The following is a 22104-nucleotide window of genomic DNA, read 5'->3' on the forward strand; positions in this document are numbered from 1 at the left end:
ATGGAACAGGGCTTTGAAAAGCACTTAGATTTTGGGAGGCTGAGGTGGGTGGATCGCCTGAGGTCAGGAGTTCGAGACCAGCCTGGCCAACATGGTGAAACCCCGTCTCTACTAAAAATACAAACATTAGCCGGGTGTTGTGGTGCACACCTGTAATCCCAGCTACTCAGGAGGCTGAGGCAGGAGGATTGCTTGAACCTGGAAGGTGGTGGTTGCAGTGAGCCAAGATCGCACCATTGCACCCCAGCCTGGGCGACAGAGCGAGACTCCATCTCAAGGAAAGAAAAAAAGAAAAGTGCTTAGCAGTTGAGTGACTGAAATGGGTGGGGTGGGTGTCACCAGTGGACAACACAGAAAGGACAAATGTGTAGAAATACACGTGTCCAGTTTGGGAGACTATGAGCAAGCCAAGCTCCAGATGGCGCTGCCAGCTGCCTGCTAGATGTCTCCTACCAGGGGGCTCAGTGCCAAGTGTCCAGTGCAGACTTGGCATTGTTCCCCTGCCCCTACCTGCTGCTCCTCCTCTGTTCTATCCCTGGATCCCTGCCCCGGCCAACCTCCCAGCCACCTCCCCATCCCTGCCCCAGCAGGTCTTCATTCAACATGTATGTGAGGACCTTTGAGACACTTCTCCCAGATACTTACCGAGAAGTGTATTCCATGACCAGCATGACAGTAGAGTAGCCATAAGAATGTGTTTGCCTCTACCAAACTATGATCTTAGAGACAGCAGAGCCCACACGATTCATCCTGCTATCCTCCCCTACCCCCCTGCACCTAGCAGAGTGCCTTGGTACATCATAAATATGTGTTTGTTTTTGAGGCAGAGTCTTGCTCTGTGGCCCAGGCTGGAGTGCAGTGGCACAATCTCAGCTCATTGCAACCTCCACCTCCCGGGTTCAAGCGATTCTCCCACCTCAGCCTCCGGAGTAGCTGGGATTACAGGTGTGCACCACCACACCCAGCTAATGTTTGTTTGTGTCTTTAGTAGAGACTGGGTTTTGCCATGTTGGCCCAGCTGGTCACGATCTCCTGACCTCAAGCAATCTACCGGCCTCTGCTTCCTAAAGTGCCAGAATTACAGGTGTGAGCCACTGTGCCTGGCCACATCATAAATGTTTGGTGAAAGGGCAAACCTAGGGAATGTTCAAAAGCTAGAAGGTGACTTCAGTTCAGGTGTCTCATGGCCCATCTCTGATTTGCCCCTAGAAAACTAGAGCCTCACCCCTTGGACTCACTCCGGGGGCTCAGCACAGGCCTGAATTGAGTACAGGGTGAGGGACGACAGAGCCACACTCACATTCAGGAGTGGGAAGCGTTACTGGACTAGGAGAATGCAACCAGAGGATATGCATTTTCTTTGCGATTTGGCTAAGCAAATGCTATTCATTTGACTTAGAAATGGCAGATATCATGTATTTATTTATTCGGATATAGGATGAGTTCCCCACCCTTGGATTTTATTTTGTTCCAAGGAATGCTAAAGTTCCATGATGGAACAGAGAACCCTTGATTTATATCGAGACCATGAATGCAATTTTTTCTTACATCAGTTGCTCTGGGTAGCACACCTCGCATCTGTGGCATTCTTAACGACTCTCTCTGTCCCCTAGAATTCTTCAACGACCTGGATCTGCTCATGGGGCCGGTCACCCTGCACAGCAGCATGGAGCACCTGGTCCAGTACTCCCAACAGGGCCTGCACTGGCTGCGAAACAGCGCCCACCTGTCATAGGGACCTCACCCTGGAGCCAGATCGGGCTCTGGTCTCCACAGATGGCTCAACACTTTTGGACACTGTGCTACTGAGATTCCCAGCCACAGCATTTATCAGACTGTGGTGAACATTTCCTCAGCATTGAACAATGGTCTTTTGCAGGGCATGTGTGTTTGTATGTGTGGGTATATAAGAAGCCGCCTGTGTATGTGTGTAAGAAACACAGCTCTTCAGAACACACCTTCTTTGTCTAGTTTCCATAATCCCAGGCTAGACAAAGTGATCAGAGGTTTCTAGTTAGAAGAAATACACACACACACACACACCATACTCACACACAATCACAGACGCACACTTTCTATTCCAGTGCTAAACCATGACTTCTTAGAAAATTCAACCAAAATCTCATGGGTTAGTTAACCAGGTGCAATACAGCACACCAAAAGCTTGACTGCTGGTGAAGATAGACTTGCTCTTATACTGTTGATTACTTTCAGTATTAATATACTATTCCCCAGTTATTTTTTGATCGGTATGTATTAATGGGTAATTGAATAATGAAAATAAGCCAGATATTTTTGTGCCAGAAGTTTCCTAGATTGCATGTTACCAAATACCCTGCTCTTCCTCTAATTCCCTTCCCCCATCTGACTTTATTGTCAGCTCAATGCATTCCAGGCAAACGGATGGACACTCACCGCCCTGCCCAGCCCCACCTCCAAGTAGTGTGCAGATGGCACTGAGATTTAGCAAAAACTCCGCATCTTTGAAAGTTCACAGACACTAAAGCAGCAGTGCCTGTGTGTTGGAGCTCAGTTAGGAGTTGAAGGTTTCTGCACCTGTGATAACAAACCCACCAGCCACATGCATTTCTTCTTCCTGCCACTGTGACTCGGTGGCTGTAGAGCCACATGGCATTTGTCAGCCAATCTGTTGCAAGTCTTTTCTTTCCACCAGTAGCTTTCTTACAGATTTTCTTGGCTAAATGAGGCCATGACCTAGAATGTCCCTTCAGTAGGAGCCTGAATCCTTTGCTTACCAGGCTAAGAGCTCTTTGCCATGATAATGCTGTCTGATTCTCTCACACTCATGCAGAGTGTGCCACTGCAGCCCTGTGATGCGTTTTGATTTGGGGGCGAGTTTTCCGGCTTTGATTAGCAGGCTGCTTGCAGTGCGGACCACAGTTCTTTTCTGGGGCAGCAGCAACCAGAGCCTCTTCCTGTGTCCTGTGTGTCTGGTGTGTTTACACCTTGCTCTGAGTTTTTCTCTTGTTTTCTTTTTTTAATTAAGCTTACATTTTAGTTTCTTTGACATCTTGTTTACAGTTTTTGTCTGATGTTTTTTCTTTTATAATGTCTTATGCCCTAGATTTAGTCATCTTGTTACATATATTTGGATATGAAATCTTGGCGAAGAGACAGTAACTCCTGAAAAAGAGGGTCTATCTTGCCACACTTTAAAAACAAAAATAATGTCCTCGAGGTCTCTTGCTTGATAAAGTTGCACCAGGACGGTCTGAGAGAGGCAGGCGGTGCAGCATATGGAGCAATCCATTTTTTCAAGGTGATGACGGCACAAAATACTTAGACTAGATGCTGGTCTCTATACATTCACCGATATTCTTTCAGGTTGGGTTGTACTATTAACATTTTTGTCGGCCTGATCTGTAGGTGGGAAATAAGATCATTGTGATTCCCTAGCTCTGAGCACTGATTCAAAATTGTATAAATGACTGAACAACTTAGATGATTTGAAATAAATTGAAAACAACAAGTAGAGGGCTTGTGGGATTTGCATTTGGCTTTGGCCTTCAAGCATTTGGAAATATTAAGATAATTTCCATTTTACATGTCTCCAACTGCGGTGCTTCTTACAATCCTTTCACTTTTTTTTGAGACGAGTTTCGCTCTGTCGCCCAGGCTGGAGTACAGTGGCACGATCTTGGCTCACTGCAACCTCTGCCTCCTGGGTTCAATGATTCTCCTGCCTCAGCCTCCCAAGTAGCTGTGATTACAGGCATGCACCACCATGCCCAGCTAATTTTTGTATTTTTAGTAGAGACTGGGTTTCGCAGTGTTGGCCAGGCTGGTCTCAAACTCCTGACCTCAGGTGATCCACCCGCCTCCACCTCACAAAGTGCTGTGATTACAGGCGTGAGCCACCACACCCAGCCCTTTCAACTAATTTTTGTCAGAGTTCACAATCTCATCCTATGTCGGAAGCTTGAACCTAACTTAAGAAATTTTGAGTCATTTTTTTGGAGGACTGAGACTTTGTCCTACTTACTCTTGAAGAATCCTGATGAAATATTCAAACACATAAAGGGATGGCCCTGGAGGTCTGTCCTGCATCCCTGGAGAGCTTCTCTGATCTTACCTACCTGGAAAGTTGCAGGCTTTGTTGTGGCATCTGTGTGATGAGCTTCCCTGTGAAGCCCCGTTTGACAGGTGAGCCAGCAGTGTTTTATCAGCACTCTGATGGCCCACGTTTCCCAGGCAAACTTCTTGAAACTTGCCCTTGTGGGCAGTGGTCAGAGCATGCAGTTCCTATGACCGTCTCTCATTTCGTCTGTGGAGCACAGCAGTTTCTGTGGCGTTTGGCATAGGTGATTTTGGTTAGAAACCATCCTCCGATTGTTGCTTGTGAAAGTCATTCATAACTTGTTCCTTTTACTTAGTTTTGTTGTTGCTGCTGTTGTTATTGGTTTGGTTTGGTTTTGAGACCGGGTCTGGTTCTGTGGCCCAAGCTGAAGTGCGGTGGCGCGATCGTGGCTCCCCGGAGCCTCAAACTCCTGGGCTCAAGCGATCCTCCTGCCTCAGCCTCCCAGGCAGCTGGGAAGATAGGCACATGCCACCACACCCAGCTAATTTTTTCTTTATTTTTTTGTAGAGATGGGGTCTCACTATGTTGCCCAGGCTGGTGTCAAACTCCTGGGCTCAAGCGATCCTCTGGCCTCGGCCTCCCAAAGTGCTGGGATTACAGGCATGAGCCACCATGCCTGGCCTGTTTCGTTTTGTTTCAAGTTGAAATATCTTTCTTGTGTTTTCTGATTAGAAAAGTAATACCTACTCATTGTAAGAATTCCAACAGTGCAGAAATGTAGAAAGTAGAAAGTATAAGTCCCCGGTTGTCCCTTCTGCCTGAGACAACCACTGCTCGCAGTTTGATGTATATCCTTCCAGAGACTCTCACATTTAAGCAAATAATTTTTATTACCACATCTTTTTCTTTGAAGACGTACATTTGCCTCCGAAGTTCAACCCAAGTTCAACTGACCATATGCTTCCATGACCTGAATGGATGCTATCCTTTATCACAATGTTCAATTGCCTTTGAAAGAGAGTAGCCCAGGTATATTCCTGATCAAAATTTGGCATTTTTTATGATACTGCTCTGCACAGATCAGACTCACGTGCAGAATCGTGCCTGGAGAGAGAGGTTTGGTTAAGACAGAGATTTCTGGCAACATTCAAATTGCAAATGGAAACTTGAAACCCACGATCTAATGAGGAATGTACTGGAAAAATACTCTGAAGAGTTGACAAATTTGTGTACTAGATTGAACACATGGAATGCAATGCAATGAGACGTTCTGCACTAAAACTTCTCCTAATATGTACAACAATGATATGTGTATTATATAACAGTGATGTGTACATTTCTGACACCCATACATAATAGACACAGTTTGTATAAATGCATACATTTAAAAATATATATGTACAATACAGCTAACATAAAACTGTAGTACGCCTGAAGGATATTACTAGTGCCTAATATTGAGTCAAAGTCACTGCGTGTTCGCATCAACTTGGAAGTGCAGTAATTGTTATAAAATTAATCAGTGCAGCCAACATTATTTATGAATCACATCTTTGAAACTGTGCAGTAGCATATACATATATATTTTTAAATAACATTTTTCACAGTTTTCCAGAGTTACTGTTGAAATCTGCATCACCAAAAAAAAAAGCAAGATTTTTTTAATAATGTAGACACTCTTCAGACCCAGTAATCTGCGTGTGATTTCTTATTTGTAGATTCCCAAGAGACTTTAGCAGTCACCAGCCTTAATGCATGTACAGGATATTATTGTGACTTAATTTATCTGCAGTTTTTAATCCATGTGAAATTGGAATTTATAAACGGACTTGGATTAAATATGTCTGCCTTTCTAAGGTTGCAAATGTTACATTAAATGATTTATGTTGTAAATGAGAGAAGTTGAGTTGTACGTAAAAGACGTCCACCAATTTCTATGAATATTTTTACAAGGAAACTTGAGAATCAAAATATGTTCAAGTCAGTTGTTCTGGCTCCCAGTTTATAATCTCTTTAAAAGCAATCTTTTTGTTTCATAAATGGCTTAAATGTAGCTCCCACAGATTATCAGTATGAAGTCTGACATTTTTCATGGAAAAAAAGTATGTTTTTCTTCATTATAACTATAGTTTACTATTTGTCTTTGCTATTTCCTGATACATATACACACACACGCACGCACGTACATGCACATATGCACATGCACACTCTCCAGCGTCCCAGTGAAGTCTCAACAGGAAGCTTGAGAAGGTCATCTCAATGACCACAGGGTTCCTTTTCAACCAGTAGCCCTGGGATGCCTCTTTGCTTGTCATTCTTTAGAGTCACAAGTTACTTCCATGACTTGTGTGCAGTCAGGGAACTGCGCACAACTGAAACGAACATGGTGGAATCATGTTTGCAATTTTTGGTTGAGTAAAATAAGAGAATTTTGAACTAAAGAAGACGGAGGTGTTAGACCAGTGGCTTGACATGAAGTATCCCCTATGTGGGAGGGTATGTTTGTTAACCTCATTTTTAGCCTTATCTCCCTCCCTTTTCCTTATCCTCCTCCCCAAACTAAAGAAGCAGAAACAGCAACAAAAACAAAACCATCCCTTCACCCGATCCAGCCCATATCCTGAGATTCAAATATCCTTTGTCTTTTTCCCACTATACCATCTGACACAATTCACTCGTGTCTAGAGAGAAAAATGCACAAAGGGTTTGTTTGCAGATGGGCAGTTCAGTTGAGTCCTCGTTAACCAAGCAGAGGGGTGCAGAGGAAGCCTGACTCAGGGTCACCATGGGGAACTCCTCATCCCAAAGATGAGTGGGACAGGGACTTGACTTTGCTTCACCAACCGCTGAGCTTGATACTCTTTCAGAGGTGGTTTGTGCTAAGAAACACCCAGCCGTCTTTCCAGAATGTTCTCTTCTGCAGCTTTGCCTGCTACACAGCTGAAGTCTGTCCCTATAAGAATTATATTTTTAAGAGGTAATACGTTTTCGGAGAAACCCGGATCAAGTGGCATCTTGAAATTTTTTTAATGAAAGGGGAAAAACTACCTTACCACATAAACTGCACTTCCAACCATTTGGAACCGGAGTTTATGTCCTCGTTTTCCCGTTCGCAGAAGAGCACAGTTTTTCAATGTCACAGCTTCCAGCAAATAGCACAAGAAATGTTCAGACTTGAGATTTGTGTTCCTTTTGTCCAGATGATTCTGTATCTGTCACCAAAGGGGTTAACTTGTTTGCCTGGCATGAGGAAAATGATAAACTCGGTTCTCAAACTAATTACATCTGACCACGGTTTTGGTTTGTATTATTTTAATTGGCACTCCGAGGCAGCAAGGGGTAAATTTTGGGTCGGTTGCAGGGGGATTTAGGTTCACAGCTCTTACTTACAGTAATGGGAATCAAGGGATTAAATCTCTGTGTGTTACTTTGAAAATCCACCTCTTACAGCCAACTTTATAGACATTGATCTGAGGGTTGAATTCAGGGCACTAATTGCAAGTCAACACAAGGGTCAGCATTTCTGTTGAAGCCCCGGGGGTATTGATGTAGCCTGAAAAGCTGAATCAAGGACTTGGGTTTGGTTTGGTTTTGTTTTTTTGTTTTTACCCATTTTTAAAATAGGAAAGCTCATCCAGAAATACTTGGATCTAGACATGATATAACATAGCACCCATGTTTAGGATTTTCAGAGTGCTGTTGGGTTATTAAAATAATATCGATGTTCTAGTTTCCTTATCGCTGCTTTTCCAATTTTCCATAAAACAAAACTGAATTTTTCCCAGTATTCAGGATCCCTTCATTTCTAGATGCCCACAGGAGCAAAAAGAACATACTCAGCAGCGAGGAATGTGCGTTACTTCACTAAGCAGCGTTCCGTCCACAAGAGCCAAGGGTATCTGACTTTTTGAAGAACATTCTTGGAGTCTCCCATCTTACCTTCATCTGTAGCGTGAGTGATTGCAAAGCCCAAAGGATGGCCATGTAGCTGAGATGTCCGTAATTCTAAGCATGCGTCACACGGATCTTTACTGATAGACGCTTCCATAGCATCACCAGCCATCTCTGAGGCCTGTTTAAGTGGTGACGTAGCAGCACTGACACTTTCTTTTGAGTAATTTGTAGACTGATTATGAATTCCCTGAAGTTCCAGGGCTTCACACACACACACACACACATGCGCGCACACACACACACACACACGTCCTCCTCTGGACTGGGTTGATTTTTTGTTCCTTTAGAGTTTTTTCCTTGTAAGTTCTATAAGTCAGATTTCATTTCTTGACTCCTTACTATTAATAGAACAGTTGTTAGCAACAGTGGAGGCTTTAAGGAAATAGAGCTCCAGTACAATAATGTGCTCATGTTCAGGCCACGCAGCTGGAACAGTAGCTGGAGTGCCCAAGCACCCTCTTCCTTTGCCCTGCTGCACCTGGTCTTTGAATAAAGCTCCTCTCCATGCCTCAGTTGTCTCTATGTGAAGTGTAACTCAACATGTCAATCACCTTACTGAGCGACTGTGAGGATCAACAGATCTGGGCAAGCTTTTTGAAATACCTAAGTGTCACACTTGACAGGGTTTTAAACATTACTGTAGGAACAGAGGCAAAGGAAATGCATTGTGTCTGCAGGCACCAAGGTGCACACGTGTACAATGTGGGAGATGGAACTTTCTCCTAGGGTCTAGATCTGGACTAGGATCTAGCAGACCAAGAGGGTGAGAGCAGGGTAGCTATACCCACCCCCATGAGATGGGAGGGGACAGGAACAGCCAGGGAAGACACCAAAGAGGGAGCTCCTTCACCTGTGTGGCTACCACTTTGAGGCCTTCCTGGCTGCAGGCAGAGTTCTAACAGACCGAAGCGGGCAGGGCAGCAGGGCTACCTAGTACCCCACTGTGGGTGGTACACCCCATCCTCCTCTTTCTCATCACACCCTAGTTTCAAGAAATCAGAGGGACCAGGCACGGTGGCTCATGCCTGTAATCCCTACACTTTGAGATGCCAAGGCGGGCGGATCACCTGAGGTCAGGAGTTTGAGACCAGCCTGACTAACAAGATGAAACCTACTAAAAATACAAAAAACTCAGCTGAGTGTAGTGGTGGGCGCCTGTAATCCCAGCTACTTGGGAGACTGAGGCGGAAGAATTGCTTGAACCCGGAAGGCAGAGGTTGCAGTGAGCTGAAATTGTGCCACTGCACTCCAACCTGGGCAACAAGAGCAAAACTCCACCCCCCCTACCCCTCCAAAAAAAAGCAGGGGCTATCCAGATGGGAAGGGGAAGAAGCACCATGGGGTCCAAGCTTCCAATGGCTGCCGTCTTCCATGAGAAAATAGCATGCGTACTGCACACCACAGTACAAGTGTCACCAGAGGCCTGTGGCACAGTCAGGCTTCCTGTGTCCCCAGGGTGAGTTCTCTTCATGTGGATCTTGTGCCTCTGATGGTAATTTTTGTTTGGGGGTGCGGGGGTAGGAGGTAGAGGACACCTGCTCAGGGAGGTTCATCTCTGAGAAAGGAGATCTGTCATAAGGGACTTAGGTATGGCACGCATGAGCTTCGGGAAAGAAAGAGGAAACCTCTCTTGAGAAAATGGGTGATATTTTTTTTCCCTAGGGGCTTAGGTGGCTGCATCAACATAATTATTTACTTGTAGGAGAAACCTTAGTGTCTGTACCAGTAGAGGGGAAAATCAGCATATGATCTCATCAATCTTTGTGATGCCCAACTCATGACTGGACCTTCTAGCCCCACACATGCAGACAAAGACTAGAAATCCAACCAGTGATCTGGATGTTGCACACCACTAGGGTCAAAGCCCTAAATGCTGGATTGAAATATTTAGCTGTTATGTTATTTAGGCCCAGGGCCAGCGTGTCTGTCTGCCTTGCATCAGTAAATCAGTGCTTTGAGCTTAACCAAAGTAATCGTGACATACTCAAGAGTCCCTTCTTTTCATACTCACTGTAAATCCCTTTCCTAACCTTTCTCCAGTTTAAAAAAAAAAAAAAAAGGAACCATGGCTGGAGATGATGAAAGGTTCAGCCTGATTTATGCCTAACTCAATGCTAATGTCGTTTTCACAGGAGCACGAGACCTTGCCCAGTGCAAGCAAATTCCAAGTAGTTGGCTAAAAACTTCTAGAGTGGCAGCACAATCTTTTGTTTTTTGTTTTTTGTTTTTGTTTTTGTTTTTTTAAGAGAGAGGGTCTCATTCTGTCACTCAGGCTAGGGTGCAGTTGCGCAATCTTGGCTCACTGCAACCCCCCGAGCCCAGGTTCAAGCAATTCTCCTGCCTCAGCCTCCTGAGTAGCTGGGATTACAGGCGCCCACCACCACATCCGGCTAATTTTTGTATTTTTAGTAGAGACGGGGTTTCACCGTGTTGGCCAGGCTGGTCTCAAACTCCTGACCTCAAGTGATCTGCCCTCCTCCACCTCCCAAAGTGCTGGGATTACAGGCGTGAGCCACCGCGCCCAGCCTGGCAACACAATATTTATTAGCAGGAGGAAATACAGTAGGTGGACACTTGGACTTCACCCTTTCTCAGGCAGGGTGCTAAGGGACAGATACTCCTGTTACAGTGTAATAGTCTCTTGCTTGCACAGTTCTGCAAACACTTAAAGTCCGTTGCATGAAGTCTGCCCCAGTCAGTGAAGGAATTTAAAGTTCCACCTTTTTTTTATGCTGTGTGTGTCATCTTGGAGGTTTCTTCATGGAGCTAGCAACTCTACTTCAGTATTCTGATATCAAAGGCCTAGTGTGTCATATCGAACACCGTTTCAAATTCTGTGTTTCAGTCTTGGGAAAGCTGTCAGCAACTTGGGAGCCAGCTTATCTCCCTCGAGAATTTTCCAGTGATCCAGCTTTCGCAGTCACAAAAACAAATTATAGGATCTTCATCTTCTTACAGGCATCAATCTTAGGAAGGTTTCAAGAATTGAAGAGGATTTTAAATAAGACAATTCTGTATAGTAATATATGTCGTGAAAATGTACATATTGTAGCACTGATGAAAATGTGGTTTTATTAGGTCTAATACCATTTTCATATCTCTTCTAGTTATTCTCTATTAAAGCAGATCAAGTTCATTTTGTTATCTAATACTCATTTGGGGCTTCTTCTTAGTGCATTTGGATGTGATTGTGGAGAAAATCCAGCATCAGTATTGACAGTGACTTTTTTTTTTCTTTTAACTGAACATAAACTCAAGATTTTATTGTCTTCATAATAAAAGATGACACTTAGAACTGGATCACTTGGCCCTTTCTCTTCTTCTCTCCTCCCAGTTCAAAATGCTTGCATCTTTTAATAGCCAGCATTCTCTTAGATCTGCAGTTGGGCTCAACGCACTCAAGCCTTAGCACAATCTTTTTTGTAGTTTTAGCCTTTTTCCGGAAAATCGGCTTAGTTTGCCCACCATAGCCACTCTGCTTCCTGTCATAACGCCGCTTTCCCTGGGCATACAGAGAATCCTTGCCCTTCTTGTACTGTGTCACTTTGTGGGGTTGGTGCTTGCCACAATGCTTACAGAAAGTCCGGCGGATTTTAGGGACGTTAACCATGCTTGCGAGAGCGACACCAGCACGGGAAGAAAAAAAAACGACAGTGACTATTTTAATCCAAGTCGCCGTAATGGCTCTGTTAAGCAGCAACATTACAAACACCACTGCTGAGAAAGTTGCGGGCTCCTATCTGTGTATCTGAGTATGTGGGGAAAAAAACAGTTAATCCAAGCAATTCATTAAAGACCAGTGGCTTTAGTAAGACTCACTTATTCTAGCCCTTTCTTCTCAAAATCTGTGAATCCTTCTTGCAAGGAAACTTTGGTTTTTTTCTACTCCAAAACATTATATATGATAAAAATTTATTTGAAGGCATTCATATAAATAGACTGGAGAGTACATGCATCAAAATATTTCACCGTTTGGAAGACTGGTGTTTTCTTTTGTGCTTATCTCTGTGTTCCAAATTTTCTGCAGTGAGCTTGTGATTTTTCTGAAATTAGAAATTCTAAAAACCAGGCTGAGGCAGAAGAATTGCTTGAACCTGGAAGGCGGAGGTTGCAGTGAGCCGAGATCGCGCCACTGCACTTCAGCCTGGGCGACAGAGTGAGACTCCATCTAAACAAAAAAAGAAATTATAAAAACCTACAATAAATGTCTTCTTCCTGAAAGCACATCTACACATAACTATGAGGACATTGCGCATAGTTCTAGTGTAGTAATGTGCAAAAATAATTTGCAATCTGCAGTGAGGTTGCAAAGTATATCAGCTGAAACAGTGACCTTGTAAGTCTTCCTAGGAAGTTTAAGTGGATCTCTCCCACTAAGCAGGCCAAATCTCTTACTCCTGTTTAGGAATCCCATCTCCCAGTCTGCTTCTAAGATACCTGGACACCCGGAACCAAAAGTCTTCACTTTGGGGGTTACCTATATCTGCATGAGGCAGTGCAAATGTTAAACCCCCCTTCTTTCTTTCTCTCTCTCTCTGTTTCTCTCTCTGTCTCTCTCTCTCTCATGTCCCCACAGTTGCATTCGTCATATTGCAAAGAAAACTCCACATTCAAATCATGAATAATTTAATGGTGAATTATTTTGGCATGATCTTAGGAAGGCGTGGAGAACACATCTAATGTTAAGAATTTGTCTAGAAGGATCTTGTATTTTGTCTGAGTCTAAAATTTACAAGTGCAAAGATGATGGAGTCATTGACCACTTCCTTTACTGTTTGGAGATTTTGCTGTTTCTGTAATTCACCTGAAACTCATACAGCGCAGTTCTTGGGATGGGGAAACATCTTATTGTCCCATAACAGAATGAGCCTTAAGGATTTGTAAGCATAAGCACTTTTATATTTAAAGGGAAATATTAATTCATCAGTGAAATTACTTTTTTAGTGTCTCAATAAACCTTGAAATCAACATCACTCTGTCTCTAAAACATCCCAGTGTCTCTTCCTGAAACTTCTTTCCAAGTAAAATGTTGTCCTTTCACATGTGTTACGTTTTATCTTAAATATAATCGACTAAGCATTAAAAAACTACCTTTTCCCCCACAAAAGTATGAATCCACCCGAACTACCAAAATGGGTAACATCATTGTATAGAAAGGAGTAGCCAGGGGCAGTGGCTCACGCCTGTAATCCCAGCACTTTGGGAGGCTGAGGCAGGTGGCTCGCTTGAACCTAGGAGTTCAAGACTAGCCTGGACAACATGGCGACACCCTGACTCTACAAGAAATACAAAAATGGGCTGGGCGCGGTGGCTCACGCCTATAATCCCAACACTTTGAGAGGCTGAGGCAGGCAGATCACGAGTTCAGGAGATCAAAACCATCTTGGCCAACATGGTAAAACCCCATCTCTACTAAAATACAAAAATTTAGCCGGACGTGGTGGCGCACGCCTGTAGTGCCAGCTACTCGGGAGGCTGAGGCAGGAGAATGGCTTAAACCCAGGAGGCAGAGGTTGCAGTGAGCTGAGATGGCGCCATTGCACTCCAGCCTGGTGACAGAGCAAGACTGTCTCGAAAAAAAAAAGAAGAAAGAAAGACAAGAATTAACCAGGCGTGGTGGCACATCCCTGTGGTCCCAGCTGCTCTACTTGGGAGGCTGAGGTAGGAGGATCGCTTGAGCCCAGGAGTTCAAGGCTGCAGTGAGTTATTATCACACCACTGCACTCCAGCCTGGGCAACAGAATGAGACCCTGTTTCAAAAAAGAAAAAATAAAGGCGCGCCAATCAGAATGCTCTTGGAAGAAAATGTTAAGTGTCACGTTAGAGTAAAAAAGAAACAACCTGTAATATAGTCTGGATTATTCTTGCTAAAGGGCTTTTTTTTTTGCTTTTTTGTTTTTAATATGTCTAAGCTTTATTTACTGTAAAGCAGTGTGCAAATAGAAGCTGTTACTTTGTGACATAATTCAAACAACCAGCAGACACACATTTAAAATATTCAATGCTAAACCCTAACGTAAGCCATTTTTAGTTCACTACACTTCTTTGCCCTTTTCTTCTTTGAAATTTATTTTGAATCAAGTAATACAATACTGTCTTTAAAAAAGTACAAAATATAAATAGATAAGCGTTCCCCTTAATCCCCATACATTTCGCCCCAAAGAGAGCCACTCTTGTCTCGAGCTCCTCAAGTGATCCTCCACCTCAGCTTCCCAAAGTGCTGGGATTACAGGTGTGAGCCACGGCACCCACTCTTGTCAATTAGATATATTTGTCCATATTCATTTACATGTCTCTGTGTGTGTGTGTGTGTGTGTGTGTATTGAACACAAATAGATTCACATTATACATGCTGTTTTGTGTTCTGAAACTTACTTTTATCATCTAGTAGGAAATCTGGGACATTGTTCAGTATCAGTACAGAAAGATCTACCTCATTGCTTGGGATTTCTGGTCAGTATCTCCATAGTACAATTTATCTTGGTTTATTTAACATTCCCTATTGATGGATATTTAAGTTGACTCATTACGTTTTTCAAAGTTGATACATAATTCACAAAGCATAAAATTTATCTTTTACAGTGCAAAGTCCAGTGGATTTTAGTGTATTCACAAGATTATGCAACCATTACCACTAATTCCAGAATTTTTTTTTTTTTTTTTTTTTTTTTTTGAGATAGAGTTTTGCTCTTGTTGCCCAGGTTGGAGTGCAGTGGTGCAGTGTCAGCTCACTGCAACCTCCGCCTCCTGGGCTCAAGCAACTCTCCCGTCTCAGCCTCCTAAGTAGCTAGGACTACAGGCATGCGCCACCACGCCCAGCTAATTTTTGTATTTTTAGTAGAGACCATGTCGGTCAGGCTGATCTTGAACTCCTGACCTCAAGTGATCCACTTGCCTTGGCCTTCCAAAGTGCTAGGATTACAGGTGTCAGCCACCGTACGTGGCCAGGCTGGTCTTGAACTCCTGACCTCAGGTGATCCACCTGCCTCAGCCTCCCAAAGTGCTGGGATTACAGACGTGAGCCACCATGCCCGGCCTTGCTGTGGAATTCTAATTCAGGAGTATTTTCCTCAGAAGTTGGAAGAGATTGCTCCAGTTTCTTCTTGCATTCAGTACATCTTTGTAGTAATACGGTCTCACCTCTCCCCACTCCCCTGACCCCAGAAGCGTTTGGGATTTTCTCTTTATCCCTGATGTCTGAAATGTCACCGTGCTGTAGCTTGTCCATGATTCTGCTCAGCCATCCCCAGGCACTTTCACTCTGGGGCTGTCACCTGCCCTTGACCTAGGAGCCCATTCTCCATGATTGCTCTGAGCACACTCTCTCTTCGGTCCGTCTGTCTTATCTTCTGAAGCTCTGTTAGATGCATGTTGGGAACTATAGGGTCTATCTTCAAATTCTCTTAACCATTTTCTGTACCACCATCTCCTTGTCCATTTTTGCTATTCTAAGAGCATCCTGTGGCTCGGCCTTTCAATTTATTCTATAATCTTCAATGCTTCTGCCCATTTACAGAGATTTTTATTTCAATCATCAAATTTTTCATTTCCAAGATCTCTCAAACATTCGTTTTTATGGGTGCAATATCATTTTACTTCTCTCTGAGGATTCTAATTATATATATGCCAAATCCTTGTTCGGGTTCCTCTATTAACGCAGCTTCTTTGGATGTAAACTTTTTCATTCGTTGGGATGGATGCCTCTCTTTTATGGCTTTTCTCAAGTGTTGAGAGGTTATTGGTGTGAGCGCAACGCTGGGTTTCAGTTTGTAGCCTCTCCACCAATGCTCTTTCTATCGTCTGCATTTCACCTCCTGGACAGAAAGAGCATGCCATCCTTGCTGGGCATTGCTGGGGCCCCAGCGACCTCTCCATCCCAACCGTCTGAGCCCTCTGCTGTATACCAGGGGCCCAAATCTTGCTGCCTGCTTCCTGGCCTGAGGATGGAGCGGCAGCTGCTCCTGTGAGGATCTTCCACGAGCACGAGCAGCCCATCCTTTGGGTTTTTTTTTTTCTTTTTGTGCCTTTTCTTTTTTTTCTTTTTTTTTTTTTTTTAAAGAGACAGGATCTCATTCTTCTTCCTCAGCCTGGAATGCAGTGATGTGATCATAGCTCACCACAGCCTTGGACTCCTGAGCCTCCTGAATAGCTGGGACTACAAGTGTGCCTCCACTGTGGCCAACTAATTTTTTAACTTTGTATTTGTAGAGACAGTGTCTCCCTATGTTGCCTAGGCTGGTCGCAAATTCCTGGCCTCTCAAGTGATCCTCCCACCTCGGCCTCCCAAAGTGCTGGGATAACAGGCGTGATCCAGCCTGTACTCAGCCTTTATATTTTTCATTCTGCATAGCCTCTGGACTGTGATTTCCTTCTTCACGATGATCCCAGGCTTCTTCCGTCTCTTAGAGGTGCCTCAAAGCTCCTGGACCTTTTAAGGCACCCCTTCTTGATTTTTAGTGAAATCGTGAATTTTATTATTATTATTATTTCTCTATGGCCATCTTGATCCTCTCTCTCCTTTAAAAACATCGGTCAAGCATGGTGGCTCCCGCCTGTAATCCCAGCACTTTGGGAGGCCAAGGCGGGTGGGTCACCTGAGGTCAGGGGTTCGAGAATGGTGAGACCCCATCTCTACTAAAAATACAAAATAAATGAGCTGGGCGTCATGGCACACGTGCCTGTAATCCCAGCTACACGGGAGGCTGAGGCAGGAGAATCGCTCGAACCCAAGAGGCGGAGGTTGCAGTGAGCCAAGATCACACCACTGCACTCCAGCCTGGGAGACAGAGCAAGACTCTCTCTCAAAAAATAAAATAAAATAATAAAATAAAATAAATCAAGTTTTAATGGTTGCCAGTGGCAGGAGAATTTCCATGTAAGACTCAGACCTGATGCAGCTCAGACTCTCCTAAGGGGTGTTGTGCATGCTAGTGGATGGGTTCCTTCTTCTTCCTAACTTTCTCTTTTTTTTTTTTTTTTTTGACTCACTGCAACCTCTGCCCCCCAGGTTTAAGTGATTCTCCTGTCTCAACCTCTCAAGTAGCTGGGACCACAGGCATGTGCCACCACGCCCAGCTAGTTTTTGTATTTTTAGTAGAGACGGGGTTTCACCATGTTGGTCAGACTGGTGTCAAACTCCTGACCTCCAGGGATCCGCCTGCCTCAGCCTCCCAAAGTGCTGGGATTACAGGCGTGAGCCACTGCGCCTGGCCCCGTCTAACTTGCTTTCTGAGAGTGGCTTGGCCATCTGGGCACCTCACTGAGGCTGCAACCCTGCTGGCTGCCACCCTACTTGGCTCTGGCTACTCTGGCCTTCCTGGTTCACTTTGCTGTGCATTCCTGCTGGCTGCTTTGCCACGTCTCTGCTCAGTACATCCAGTGGGACCCTGGGGAGCTCTCTTCTCCCTGTGAGCTGTGTTTGTCTCAGCCACAGCTGTGAGTCTAGTGTGAGGTGGATTTTTGGCAGGCACCCCTTATCTAGCCTTTAAAAATATCCCCTTGAGGCAGAAATATTTTATCTATCAGAGATCACGTTGAGACCATTTCTACTCTGGCCTTGAAACAGGTGCACGCAGAAGTCAGGCCAAATGGTTCCGACCCACTGCAGGTCAACACAGTACACCCTATGCTGGGTATGAACCAGGAACCAGTCCAGGAGCAAGGGCAGAAGCCACTTTTTTTTTTTTTTTTTTTTTTTGAGACGGACTCTCGCTCTGTCACCCAGGCTGGAGTGTCGTAGTGCAGTCTCAGCTCACTGCAACATCTGCCTCCCGGGTTCAAGTGATTCTCCTGCCTCAGTCTCCCGTGTAGCTGGGATTACATGCCTGTGCCACCATGCCTGGCCTCAAGTGATCCATCCACCTCAGCCTTCCAAAGTGCTGGGATTACAGGCGTGAGCCACCATGCCTGGCCAATGGCTGCTCTCTTAAGGGCACAATGACCAAATATGGAACTGCCCCTATCTGGTCAGCAGGCTCATTGAGAATGGGCCTGAGGGAGAGGACTGCACCCTTTTACCTGCTCCTCACCCCTCGGCCTTTTCCTGCCCACGGCTGATGCCATGCGCCCCAGGCTCTGGACTCTGGGCTGTCCTAAGTCAGGAGCCACATCTCAGCCCAGGTGGCTCAGTCCACTCCCCTTGTGCTGCTCCAGCTCATGTGTCCCCACGTTAATTAGTGGCTTCTGGCCGGGCGCGGTGGCTCACGCCTGTAATCCCAGCACTTTGGGAGTCCAAGGCGGGCGGAGCACGAGGTCAGGAGATGGAGACCATCCTGGCAAACACGGTGAAACCCCATCTCTACTAAAAATACAAAATATTAGCCGGGCGTGGTGGCGGGCGCCTGTAGTCCCAGCTACTCGGGAGGCTGAGGCAGGAGAATGGCGTGAACCCAGGAGGCGGAGCTTGCAGTGAACCGAGATTGCGCCACTGCACTCCAGCCTGGGCAACAAAGCGAGACTCCGTCTCACAAAATTCAAAAAATAAATAAATAAATAAATAAATAAGTGGCTTCTTGCCAGGTGTGGTGGGCAGATTGCCTGAGGTCAGGAGTTCCAGACTAGCCTGGCCAACATGGTGAAACCCTGTCTCTACTAAAAATACAAAAATTAGCCGGGCGTGGTGGTGGGCACCTGTAATCCCAGCTACTCGGGAGGCTGAGGCAGGAGAATCGCTTCAACCTGGGAGGCGGATATTGCAGTGAGCTGAGATCGCACCACTGCACTCCAGCTTGGGCAACAGAGCGAGACTCCATCTAAAAAACAAAATGAAACAAAAAAAGCAGCTATTTAGCCTGAGACATTTCAAATGTGGTACTTGGAGACATCGACATTGGTGGCTGATATCATCACAATGCACTGAGGGTTATTTGTGCTAAATAAGGCAAGACCGACGGCAGGGGCCAGGGCGCTGAGTGGACAGGTGGACGCCTGAGCCTGTCCGCCAGAGCATGGGACCAGTCCCTTGGGGAGGCAAGGGCAGCAACAGCCAGTATGTGGTTCATAAAGTGCTGGAAAGACTGCTGCTCCTCCTGCAGGGACCAAAAACTCCTAGAGATCCACCTCCACGCTCCTGTTTGTAAAAACGCACATTCCCGGTTCACACACGAGTTCCTGGCACCTCCATGACATCTCACCACCCTGTCTTCTTTTTGACTGACAGGAGGAGACCACTGCCCCAGCACTTGCCCCCTAACAAGCCATTAACCTCGAAAATGGGACTTTGATCCCAGAGAGAGCGGACTTTACATGAATACCCCTGGTCTGTCCTCCCTATGCAGGCAGTGCTGGGATCGAAGTGGAGACCCCCACAGTGGGTGAACATCGCAGCATCCCTGGGAGGGTTCAGCGTGTTTACCTCAGGCTGAAGGTTGTAATTATGATTTAGGGGAATGCCGCTCTATAATGACTTTTTCTTCATTTCATGTAAATTAAGTTCCTGGTGTGCGTGGGAATGCATGTGTCTCTATTCCTAAGGGGAGTTGGAGAATTCATTAGTTACTGTCTGGGAAGTGTTGTGCAAATAAAAAGCTCTCCAGAAATGCAAGGTGTTGTTATTAGGTGTCTTCAATTTGTAAATCATCTTGAATGGGTTGTTTTATTCTGTTTTGTTTTGGTGTAAAAAAGATAGCTTCAAACCCTGTATTCAGCAATGGCCAGTACACATATCAAAGAAAACGTGGAAGACGCAAATGCGTATTTCAATGGTTCTGATGTATTCACTCCAAGAAGGGTTTAGGAAGCACTGACAATTCCAGCCGAGGACTCTGACGCCCAGGGAATGGTGCCGTGAAATAACACCTATGACCTTGAAAAGTGCATTAACTTCTCTGGGCTGTGGTCTCCACATTAGGAAGGTCAAGCAGTTGGGCTCAATGACCCCTACAATCCCTTTCGCACTGGCATTTCCTGTAATAACCCATTGCACACAGGCCTGCCATTGACCGAGCCCTTGCAACATGTAGGGCAGGAAGCTAGGGCGCCCTATTTGGTGTGAGGTTGGCTTACACATGGCGAAACTGGAACCGTGCAACTTCTTCACGGTCACACAGCTGAGGGCAGCGGGGATGGTGCTCAACCTCTCTCCTTCACTCTACTCATGGAGCTTCCAAATGATCCAGAACACGATGAAGAAATCACTGAGTAAAGCAGGGACAGGTTCTTCTCATCCTGTTCTCCTCTATAGCCATATAACCCAACCTCAGACTGACCAGGAAAAATGAGGACTCAGAGGTTTCCATGGATTCTCTTCCCTTTGCCCTCTTTTTGTGGTCCCAGCCTCTTTCTCTACAGCTCAAGGTAATAAGGGAGAGACCTGTTGACCATGGTGCACACCTGAGCCCTAGAGGGGGAGAAGAAGGGAGAGAGGAGAAAGGAAATGAGGGAGGCAGAGAGGGAGGGAAGGAAGAAAGAGAGAAGAAGCAGGGAGGGAGGAAGGGAAACACAGTTGAATGATGTCTTTAGATCTGCCTGATTTCTTTTAATTCACATGGATTCATTAAGATGGGGAGGAGGGAGCCATCATCCGTGCTAAGATGAGTGTCTATCAGAGGTCACAAAAATAATTTCCCACCTTCAGGGAGGCCCCTTCCGTCTGGTTAAATCATCCCGAGAGTCTGACAGATTGTGACAGGGCACACAGGCTGAATCTTTGCCCACCAATCCTTTCCCACTGGATTGCCGCTTCGTATCTTTCTATGAAAGACTCATTCTGAAAATGGACAGGTTTGGCCTGAGAATCTCCAAATAGTCGGTGACTTGAAAATTCTACCTCTTGGCCAGGCGCGGTGGCTCATGCCTGTAATCCCAGCACTTTGGGAGGCCAAGGCGGGTGGATCACGAGGTCAGGAATTCAAGACCAGCCTGGCCAATATGGTAAAAGCCCTTCTCTATTGAAAATACAAAAATTAGCCTGGCATAGTGGCGCGCACCTGTAGTCCCAGCTACTTGGGAGGCTGAGGCAGATGACTCGCTTGAACCTGGCAGGCGGAGGTTGCAGTGAGCCGAGACCGTGGCACTGCACTCCAGCCTGGGCAACAGAGAGAGACTCTGTCTCAAAAAAAAAAAAAACAAGAAAGAAAATTCTACATCTGAGGTCAACAATTAGGAAGTAGAAGAGGTAGTTGCTGAGTGCACAGAAAGTAAGATGCAGGGAGGCTCTGAACAGGAAGAGGAATTGACAGGAGTACGGACTCACAGATGCTGGCTTTTACACGAGGATTGGTGATCCAGGGTCCTAGACTTTGGGAAGCCTCGTGAGCCGCTTGATCTCCAAAACCAATGTGAGGGACTGTGGTGTGCTGTGCGGAGTCCTGCTCTCTGTGAATGAATGAATGAATGAATGAATGAAGTGACTTTGTTGATACTTCCTGCCTTCTGCATTCTTAATATCTGGAAAAATAGTGGGTTTTTCTTTTTACCTGTTTGTTGATTGATGCGACACACACAAAGAAAGAAAAACCTTGAACAGGCTGCAATTGCTCTTAACATTGGAAGAAGGAAATTTACATGAGACAGAGGTGCAATAATTGGGCGTTGGTGTACTCATGTTGAAAGGGGGCCCTGATCAGCGCATTAGGTCAAAAGGCATCTTCTCCAGCTTCCCGAGGCCCGGTGTATTTTTTTTCCTGCCCACATCTTTAAGACTTTATTTTTCAGAGCAGTTTTAGGTTCACAACAAAATTAAGAGGAAAGTGCAGAGATATCCCATATATCCTCTGTCCCCACACATGACTAGCTTCCCCCATTATCAAAGTACCTCCCCCGAGTAATCCATTCACTACAACTGAGGAACCTGCACTGATACATTCTTATTACCCAGAGTCTGTAGTTTCTATCGGGGTTCATTCTTGGCGTTGTCCATTCTGTGGGTTTGGACAAATGTATACTGACATGTATCTACCATTACATGTATCGGAGTTTGCTCACTGCACTAAAAATCCTCTGTGCTCCGCCTGCTCCTCCTTCCGCCTAACCCGCCAGCCTAACGATATTTTGCACATACTGCAAAATTACTGGGTGTCCAGTTAAGAGTACAGATAGCCATATGAATTGGCTTTCAGAGCAATGTTTGACAAGGAAAGGGCTAGATGTTTCCCTTGGCAACACTCGTGCAC

At 45.3% G+C, this 22104-nt stretch overlaps 2 protein-coding genes across 6 annotated transcripts in view; one reads left to right on the plus strand and one right to left on the minus strand.

The window, feature by feature from the left end:
* The window catches only part of AFF3 (AF4/FMR2 family member 3), a 599573-nt gene extending 592258 nt beyond the window's left edge, over nucleotides 1–7315 (plus strand). For 4 of the 5 annotated variants that reach the window (XM_009184764.4, XM_009184766.4, XM_017947790.3 and 1 more), the window contains one exon: nucleotides 1614–7315. In XM_009184764.4, coding sequence (XP_009183028.2) covers nucleotides 1614–1735 — 122 coding nt within the window. In that variant the 3' untranslated portion in view covers nucleotides 1736–7315. The remainder of the gene's footprint in view (nucleotides 1–1613) is intronic. The other variant, XM_021925288.2, reaches the window with a different exon arrangement.
* Nucleotides 7316–11228: 3913 nt separating this feature from the next.
* On the minus strand, nucleotides 11229–11603 carry LOC101019696 (60S ribosomal protein L36a-like). Its single transcript, XM_009184763.4, has one exon. It carries the CDS (start codon nucleotides 11601–11603, stop codon nucleotides 11283–11285), a length of 321 nt encoding a protein of 106 aa, XP_009183027.4. The 3' UTR covers nucleotides 11229–11282.
* Between the last annotated feature and the right edge of the window lie 10501 nt (nucleotides 11604–22104).

Source organism: Papio anubis, chromosome 14 (genome assembly GCF_008728515.1).
Source record: "Papio anubis isolate 15944 chromosome 14, Panubis1.0, whole genome shotgun sequence".
Classification (NCBI taxonomy): domain Eukaryota; kingdom Metazoa; phylum Chordata; class Mammalia; order Primates; family Cercopithecidae; genus Papio; species Papio anubis.

Excerpts from the sequence above, each read along its gene's own strand:
- LOC101019696 (XM_009184763.4), bottom strand. The coding sequence starts at position 11,603 with ATGGTTAACGTCCCTAAAATCCGCCGGACTTTCTGTAAGCATTGTGGC.